This window comes from Oryzias latipes, chromosome 13 (genome assembly GCF_002234675.1).
Source record: "Oryzias latipes chromosome 13, ASM223467v1".
NCBI classification, from domain to species: domain Eukaryota; kingdom Metazoa; phylum Chordata; class Actinopteri; order Beloniformes; family Adrianichthyidae; genus Oryzias; species Oryzias latipes.
Genome location: NC_019871.2, coordinates 31,987,544 through 31,996,987, shown reverse-complemented (window position 1 = coordinate 31,996,987; position 9,444 = coordinate 31,987,544). Strand labels below are relative to the sequence as shown.

At 42.1% G+C, this 9,444-nt stretch overlaps 1 protein-coding gene across 4 annotated transcripts; it reads right to left on the bottom strand.

Moving 5' to 3' along the window:
* Positions 1–729: 729 nt before the first annotated feature.
* Positions 730–5,646, bottom strand: LOC101159124 (lysophosphatidic acid receptor 6-like). Of its 4 annotated transcripts, none has more exons than XM_020707961.2 (3): positions 4,591–5,646; positions 4,417–4,521; positions 730–3,762 (listed from the first exon to the last, which is right to left on the bottom strand). In XM_020707961.2, the coding sequence occupies exon 3, from the start codon at positions 2,131–2,133 to the stop codon at positions 1,258–1,260; it is 876 nt and encodes a 291-aa protein (XP_020563620.1). In that variant the 5' UTR covers positions 2,134–3,762; positions 4,417–4,521; positions 4,591–5,646; the 3' UTR covers positions 730–1,257. The 4 variants fall into 4 exon arrangements, with proteins under 4 accessions (XP_020563620.1, XP_020563621.1, XP_020563622.1 ...); XM_020707962.2 differs by having other exon boundaries at positions 730–3,181; XM_020707963.2 differs by having other exon boundaries at positions 4,417–4,514.
* Between the last annotated feature and the right edge of the window lie 3,798 nt (positions 5,647–9,444).

Sequence of the window (9,444 nt, the reverse complement as noted above, 5' to 3'; positions counted from 1 at the left end):
ATTTTTGCTTCTTGGAGCCAGCGGGTACTTCCTGTTTGAAATGCCATGGGGGGGGGGTGAAGGATTACTCAGCCCAGTTCTCTCATATAGACAATAGCTAGTAAACAGTAGAAAAAGAAAAAGAAGTAGAAGCCCCTACCTGCATGTCCAGTGTGAGCACCGTTGGCTGAATGTGAGTTCAAGATTCCGCTTTTAGCATGTTTCTAGAATGCACGTCACATGCATGGTGGGTGCGTAACTTCCTACCCCCACACTGGCCTTTAACCCTTTTACACCCGAGTTTTAGCTCCAACGTTTACATTCTTTCTACTGCCGTAATTCTTCAACTTTTTCCCCAATTAAGGTAATGCAGGCGGATTCTGCAGCGGAGAAAAGCAGCTTCGCGTTGATAAACAACACTTTACAGTGATGAAAAGTTTACGTAATCTACGTAAACCAGCTGATTCTGTGGCGAGGAAAAGTGGCGTTGCACTTTCCATTCCTAAAGTGTTGCATCACGGTGCAAAGCAGAAATCCAAAGCCGTCAAAATCAGCTCATTCACGTTGATCACATAAACAGTCAGAAACATCTGGAATGTCAAAGAGCATGTCTGATGAAGTCATGACATCTCTGGTGTTGAAGGGTTCATCTGTGAAGATGAGCGAACATTATCAGTCAGGCACAAATGCACGGACCTGCAAGTAGGAAATGTCAGTGAACAAAAAATCCACAATTACAGCCTGATTTATGGCTTTTCATCTGCAATCTTTTTATTTTAGACTTTTTGGGGAGCCCCCCCCCCCCCCGCACCCACACAGATGCCCATCTATGTGGCAGCTTTGCTGAAGTTCAGTGTGTCCTGACTTAGAAATGGATATGCTGCCAGAAAAAAGGATCCAACAACAACCTCGGTTGCCATCTTAAAATCTGCCAAAAGGTGAATTAACACAAAAGGTCAAAAACATTTTACAGATGCAAGTCAAACTTATCTGACTTGAAGTCATCCTGAAAGTCTTCCCTGTTGAGTTGTTGTCATTCAAAAGCAAGGGAGGTTTGCTGACTGATAACTGTACAATTAAGAAAAAAAAGCTTTATACTACTTTTAAACATTTCATCCAACAAGCTGACTGATTTTGTTCTCCTATTTCCAGAGCAGCAGCAGACCCATGTGGCATGTCACAACCAGCCTCACATTCAAATGCAAAATGCAGCATTAAAGACAGTTTACAGCATAACAGGCATATGCTTAGTTTAGGAAACCACCAGGGGTTCAGCCTTCACATTTCTCTTGCAAGAGATGTGTCCACATCCTCTTTTTTCTTCCAGAAGCCATCAAAAGAAAAGTAGTACAACAGAGGGTCCATGCAGCAGTTCACGCTAGCGAGGCAACTCAGATGAGGTCTCCATTTGTTAAAGAAAACCACCAAAGATACTGGCAAAAAGAACACGATGAACATCATCAGGTTCATGGCAAAAATCAGCATGACATTCATTTTGTTGCTGACCCTTGCAGACTCCTTCAGATGGTTCTGGAGCGTATGTGACACCAGAACAGTGGAGACAATATTGACTGCCAACATGGTGAATGTTAGCACCAGCTGAAAATAATCCGCCGATGAGCTGTTCAGCCTCGAATCCAGCAATGAGCTGTTGTTTCCCGTCGAGGTGTTTCTATCTGAAAAATCGAAACAAGCCCTTTTGGCCGAGCGTTGCCTCAAATTCCGAGTGAAAGCCAAACCCTCCGGGATATTCACCACCAGCACCACCAGCCAAACCAGAGCGGCACCTCTCGAGGCGTTGGCCGAAGTCCTCACGTGACGAGACCTCAGAGGATACACGACCGCCAGTAAGCGGTCCACGCTGATGAAGGTGATGAAGATGGAGCTGGAGCGGACGTTGTTGCGAAACAGCATTGTGAAGAAGATGCACACGTATTCGTTGCTGATCCCCGTCTCTGTCGCATAAAAGTAAACCCTTGGGGGTAAAGTGATGATGAGCAGCAAGTCTGAGATCACCAGGTTGACCATGAAAACAGCACTGGGCGACTTGAGGCCATGGCGACGGAGCATAATCCACAGTGAAACCACATTGAGAGGCAAACCAAGAGCAATGACAAGTCCAAAAATGACAGCAAAAACCATGTTTTTTTCCATTCTGTAAGTCCTCTGCTTCTTGTCAGACAGGCATGAGTGAAAGAACTTCGGTGGTGAGTGAGTGGAGTAAGTGGAAAGGTGACGGTAACAAAAACCACAGTGAACACTCCTCCGTGCCGGCCACAATCAAAGGCTTTTTTTCTTTTTTTTGCAGTGACGTTGCAGATCTCTGAACAGGAAGTAATTCTGACAGGACGGAAAACAGTTGCAGCACAGCAGTCCTCGCACATGGGTTAAGAGAGGGCTAATAAGCCAAGAAACTGTCAAACTACCCTCTTAAGGTTTGGCCAAAAAGTCATTTTTCTGTCTCTGTGACAATGATTAAAAAATATATAAAAATAATTAAAAGAAAACAAGCTAAAGTTTCAGGCTCTTTTGATGCAAAGCCAGCGAGAGACTCTGATCGATGGCTTTTTTCGGGAGCAACGATGTGTCTGCAGACGTTCCAGGAATGAAAGTCTGAAAGTCTTGCATGTGCAAAAGGAACCCGATAGAGACTTGAACTGTTTTGACGATTAGCCGTTCCTGTTTTTGGTGATAACATGACAGAAGAAGCTCTAGCCAGCCGGGATGATTCTGTCATTCATACAGTAATTATGCGTATGTCATCAGTGTTGCTGAAATGAACTCAAGATTAAAATCAGTAAACAAGTTATTATGTCATAAAATATATCATTAAAGTGCATTGCAGACATTTGAATCATATACTTGAATGGACACTTAAGTGATAAACTTCAAAAGTACATAAAATACTACATTGAGTTAAAATGTGTTATTTCTGCAGATCAAGTTTCTAGAAACAAAGTCCCAGAAAAGTTTGTGCTTCTCCAGAAGAACAGATGGCAGCTCTACAAGAGAATACCGATTTATGTTCAATATAACCATTAATTATTAATTAACCTTAAACTAAAAAATGCTTTTAGTTGCAGGTTCTTTTGGAAAAGCCATTTTCCTGGACCTGCAGCCTGATTGGTTGTTCAGGATGTCTTGGGGAAGAGGAGCCACGGTTCCTGCCTGAAGCATCGAGCTGATGACCTGGAAACCACATCTGTGAGGAATTGCAGCAAACACTTAATGCTCGGCAAATCAAAACTGCAGTTGGAGATGTTCATGTTAGACTTGTTTTTTTAAGGAGTTTAGTGGCTCCATTTTGAGTCTTAAAGCTTTATTAACAAAGTTGACATTTTCAAAGCTGTTGTTTAGAAATGTTTCTTGGGATTGTAATATTGGATATGAAAATAAACAAAATTGTATCAATGCGGTATATTTATTACAAACTTAACATAATTATGTTTTTCAATAACAAACAAAAAAAAACAGTTGGGGATTTTATTTTATGGGCGTCTTCATGCATTCAATCAAATTTTACATTTACATTCAGAATTGTACCTATCATTCACATTTAGTAGATGAAGCATTGCATCATGGGAAAAGTCTGTTTGTGGTTAACAATTGTATCAAAAGAGTCAAAGTCTGGCCACATCGCTGCTCATCATCACATGTTGGGCTCTGTTGAGAACAGATCTCCTCCAGAGGAGAAGGGACCCCAGTTTCTGCTCATCCAGCTTCCCCAGCACTGAACTCCAGCTTTACTGAAATCCCCACAGAGAACCATCAGCTGCCGCTGGTCTGTCAATCAGGAAAAAGTCAAGATCAGCAAAATGTGGAGAAAACAGGTTATAGCAGGAAAGCTTTAGGGAAGGGTCAAAACACCACATTCTTATTAACCTACAATCTTTCAGTCTTATAAAAAGACATTCTTCAATACTTTGGGATTCCTCTGCCTGAACATCTGAAATGTTTTGTTATTAGTATGCAACTCTCTGATGAACCTACAAACACACTCTAATGTCACATTTGATACGTCTCTTACTTCGCCATCGCACATAATCGCACTGTAAACGGCTGAACCGGGACCAGAGACACAAATTTTGTTTTATCGCGGTGGTGAAATCACAATGAAGACTCCTGAATCTTTATAGGTGTGAATAAGAAACATTCATGAATGTTGTTAGCTTTATCTGACAGCTTCGCTGGTACACCTGTCTGAGAATCCTGCCCACGTGACCCCCCACCCTAACTCTGACCAATGACCGGTAACCTGTCAATAAGCTATGGCTGAAGGATGGACCTGTCTGCAAACACCCACCCAGAAATCCCAGTTAACGCCGAATGACGGCTTTATTAGTTACCTATTCGTCTATGAATGTCATGGTGCCTCTGCCAGCTACTCTCCCCCTCCCTCGCCTGCTCTGTTTTTGGACACCAGCTGCCACCACTTACCTCATCATCGCCGTTGCCCTCTTAAGGAGCATCTGGATCTTCATTCGACGCCAGTTCGTTGTTCCTCTCACGGTGCATAGTCTGGCCCGCTCATGCTCCTGTTTGCTGCCAAGCTTCATGTTATTCATTGCTCTTCTTGTCTCTGTCTCAGGAAGAATCATCTCTGGAACTCACCTGGTCCTCACAGTCCTCTGGTTTCACACTGTCTCGCCTCCGGAATCCTGCTGTCGCTCTCCTCCAGTCAGCCGCCGCGCTTCCTCTAGAAGAAAGCCATTACTCACCTTTCTATATAAAATCTACTAAACTTACCTCGTTGTCCGAGTCTCCTTCTGGGTTCCAGCATTTGGGTCACTCTGAACTCTAGTCAGATCATGACAATGAATCAAACAAATGTGCATCCTTACCTCACATGTGGATGACGGGACTGCATTTCAGGTTTGTTTGATTTTCTTCACAGCTGCTGCTGCATACAGAATCTTCTTACAAACCTTTCTGAACACTTTCCAAACCTCACTGGTGTAAAAGGTGGTTGATATTTCCGCTTTCGTTTTACTGCTCTAAAACATTTCTGTCACCACATCAGAATCTTCCTAGATTGTAATTTGCAAATGAAAAATGATAGAATTGTTGTTTTTTATTTTAAATTGAAAAAGAAATGAACACATGACACACGGGCTGGCTAACTCCGTGTCAGCTGTGAATTTCTAATGAACTCCTGCCGCTCTGCAGAAACTGTCCTAGGAAACAACACAGTTTTTTTGCATTTTGTCTAAAAACAGCATCATCACAAGTGAACGACCTCTGGGAACACTCAGTTCGAAAGACATTTGGAGTGACACTTTAAGCGTACTCGTGTCCTGAACACCGGACAACCCTGAGCAGCCTGATGAATAGCAGGCATTAAAAAAAACAGAATCCAAAGCAAACAACATGAACAAACAGGGCAACGTCATCCCTGGAAGTGACCCACTAACCTTTGCTGCAACTGACAACAACACAAGCTTTATTTCCCACAATTCACTACAGGTCATGACATTATTATAAATATGGATTAATATACATGGTTGGTTGTTGTTGATATGCTAACATGGCTACATGTAGCGTGTGGGAGTGTGTTGTTTTTTACATGTAACTAACAAGGTTGGGAGTTACAGGTAATGTAGCAAGACTAACATGGCTAACTCTTCCAACGTGACAAACATGTGGCGAGTTTCAAACACATTGTAGAGTTTCTGTGAACATTGTCCATAACAACCCAGTCTCATCCTAAAATGTGTAGTAGCTACATTTGTCCACATGGAAATGCGTGAGTTTTACAAAAACGCCCCCTAAACTGTGAGGGGGATACGTTTCATTTAACGTATCCCCCTCACAGTTTAGGGGGCGTTTTTGTAAAAATCTCACGCATTTCCATGTGGACAAATGTAGCTACTACACATTTTAGGATGAGACTGGGTTGTCCATAAAGTCGGACTGACTGACAGTTCGCTGTGTGGCGTAAGTTTGAAAATAGGTTGTTCATTGATGGTCCGCCTGGTGGCCACTGTAGAAATGAAGGAAATTTGTAGTTCCTTTATTTTTCACACTACAGCGCCCACCAGATTATAAGGCTGACCATCAATCTGTTTTTTTCTCTCTTTGGTCTTTTTGATTCAATAGTTTCTCAAGTTGCCACCCCCGCTGGCCTTTTTTGTGTTTGAGCTGTACACTCAAAAGTAAACTCAAGTTGAAGTTGAACTGTCAGACCCTAAATGACTCATGTTTACACGTTTCAGAACTATCTCAGGTTAAAGTCACAACAAGCTTCCTGTGTGAAAAACGAAGACGGGAGTCTAATAGAGGAACATCAGCTCCTTCTGCTTGTTCACGCTTTCGTCAGCTCTCCTTCTGAAAAACAGGCATGAATCCTTTTAATGCACCGGTCTGACAAAACTACTTACATTAGAAAAACAACTCAATTTACAAACCATGAAGAACTCCAAATCCTTCCTGTGTTTAAACACCATTAGAAATAAAAAGAAATTTCTAAAAACATAAAGGCACTTAAGCATGACTGGGAGAAAGCAAAACTGTTTTATAACCTACATTTTCTCACACAAATCTCACAAACTGTCTAAAGCAAAATGTCATATTCAAATGATACATATACTAAGAGCTTCCACCTGGTGTAGCGGCCAGAATCGGTCTGTACCATGAGCTGAAAAGGGGAAGGAAACGAGAGGCGCGTTCCTGCTGCTAAAAACGTGTCTTCACAACGGCAGCGTGTTGCCTTCACAGGGCGAGGCGGCCCCCCCTCTTCTTAACAGGCAATAAAAAAAATAATGTTTTGCATCAATTTAACATTTTTTGTTTCTCCTGAAATTGGAATATTTTACAAAAAAAAACGTGATATTTGACGATTGAGTGTCCTGCTTTAATTTAATTAATATACTTTTGTTATATTCATCCCACAATGGGGAAATTGTTGTCTGCATTTTGACCCATCCCCAGGGGGAGCAGTGAGCTGCAGACTAGCCGTGCTTGGGGGGAAGCAGCTGGCTGGGGAAGGCAGGGATCGATCCACCCCCTTTAGCACATTTAAAGACATGTGATGCACGTTCAAGAACACTAAACGCACATCCTTGAACACACAATTAGCCCATGATGTTCACACTGGACAAGCAGGGAGGGGCTCCTTCTTCTTCTTCTACCTAACACATGTCTGCCACCTACTGCTGAAAGCGGCCAGGTGTAAAATGTCAAAGCTGTGCAAATCTCATGAATCTCGCTCCAGGTGTTTTCTTTCACAGCTCTATTCCGATAAATGAAAGACTTGGCGTCATAGAAACCCGACACAAACTGCGATTATTAATTTCTCCTCAATGGTCAATTTTCAAATTATTGATACTTCCATGAATAGAATGGGTGCCATCTAAACATCACTTCCAAATTCAAGTCCCTGATGGGTCAAACTCTGATTGCTTTGACTTTCAACCCGTGTTCAGTGGCCAGGAGTTTTTTTATCATGAATGTGGGAGTTTTGAATGCGGAAGCCCAAAACAAGTGTGTTACAAAGACTTTTCTTGAAAATGCCTGTTTGAATGGGTGTTGCTAAGGGCAGTGTGGACGCAGCTTTGGTGTTTTATGTCACTGATGATCCAAGTGAAAGATGGACAACAAAGCAAAAAAGTCAAGAAGGTTCTGCAAGGAAAAGTGACAAGAACATCAAGAGGTCAAGTGCACAGATTACAACCGCAAAAGAAATTCCCTAGCAAAAGAGGTGAGTGAAGGTGAACAGATAAAGTTGCAACCACAGGATGCTTCAGCCCACACTCACATATTAAAAGGCTGTAAAAACTGCAAGATAAGGACAATGGATTTATACCAACAAACAAAACAAATGAACTCACTGGGGTTGAGTCTAACCCTTCTTTTGCCTCTGAAGCAAGGGATAAAGTATGGCACGCAAATCAGCAAAAAAAATTAAAAGCACAAAGTGTTGATGCTGTCATTGAAGTTTAAAAACACAGACAGCAAAGCGGAACACTCTGTGGGTTTTTCCTATGTGCCCTACTTTTTCATTCACTGCCTCTCAGTACTTTGGAACATGTACCTGATCTGCAGCTTTGCTATTAAATGCATGCAGGGGACATTGCTGACACATGCAGCTTTTTCTCTGAGGACAAAGAAGATTGCCCTTTAGACAACATGCACGTGGGGTGTGGGTGTTGCAAATCGTATGGTGTAAGGAGGCAAAAAAACATAGGTGTGAAGAAAACAAAGTTGCTGCTAAAGTGTTGCAAAGCTGATAATACTGACTGCTGAACTACACAGCACTCGAAGTATGGAGGCATTTCTGTTGCATAATTAAAAAGAAACATCAATACCAGAAATGCTTTTTCCTTTTCACAGTAAAGCTGCATTTGTTGACTCAAAAATAAAATTATAATAAGTAACCACCAAACGGCTTTTTCTTTTTCAACACTGCTCATTCTGTCACTTCATTAAAATTATATTGAAAATGGTATTTGACATTTCATTTTCAAAAAGTTCTCTGGTAAATGTGTAGCAAAATTCAATTAGAAATGTCTACTTTGACAATTAAAATGGATTAACATAAATGCTTTTTAATTTTCAAAATGAAGCAGCATCAAATAACTCAAAATTAAAATGAAAAAGGAAACGGTTGAAGGTTATGAATGGTTGACGTTTATTTTGCATTAGAGGGCCTTCAGAACGGATCGTGAAGGCCTCTTTAGCTCTGACCCTGCCTGGGAACAGAGGATAGCTGAAATGCGATTGGTTAAATGCTCCAATGGGAAAATACGTCTGTCTGGAAGCAGCAGAACCATCATAAATACAATAAAACGGAATGGACAGACCATTTGGAATGATTTAATGAGTATACATGGACAAAATATAATTAACACGTGATTCAGATATTTTTTAGGCCCTCAGAAAATGCTGTGACGGCCCACCACAATCCTGTATTTTCAAAGCACTTGGACACCCAGATAGGCAGCAGAGCAAAGGGTCTTGCCTAGGTACCCACACGGCTCATCGCGCCCCAGGACACAATTCCAGGTTTCCTTCGCAACAGTCCTACACCCAGCCACCTGAGCCATGCGCTATCACGGTTGGAAATGAGGAAATCAGACATGTATCCCATGTGTGCAGCAAGCAAAGAGCCTGGAAGGAGCCAGTACGCACACCTTTTGACGGACTGGAATGCAGCATTATACTATAAGTACCCGTGCAAAATAAGTGCGTGCGACTTACATTATCCTTACAAATACTTTATGATACACGTACCACACGCAGAACAATCATAAGGTCCAATCATAGGCCGTACAAGCCTCCATGCAAGATACGCTTGAGCGTCCTTGTAAGATGTGGCCACTCCTCTCTAGAACCCTCCACGGGTCCAGACAACCCGAAAGCCTTCAGCACCAATGCGGGTCAACCGCCAGATAGATGCAGGTGTCAAAGGCTTAAAGTATCTCCACACATCAGACCTGATTTATACGCCTCCTGCTCAAACCACTGCCG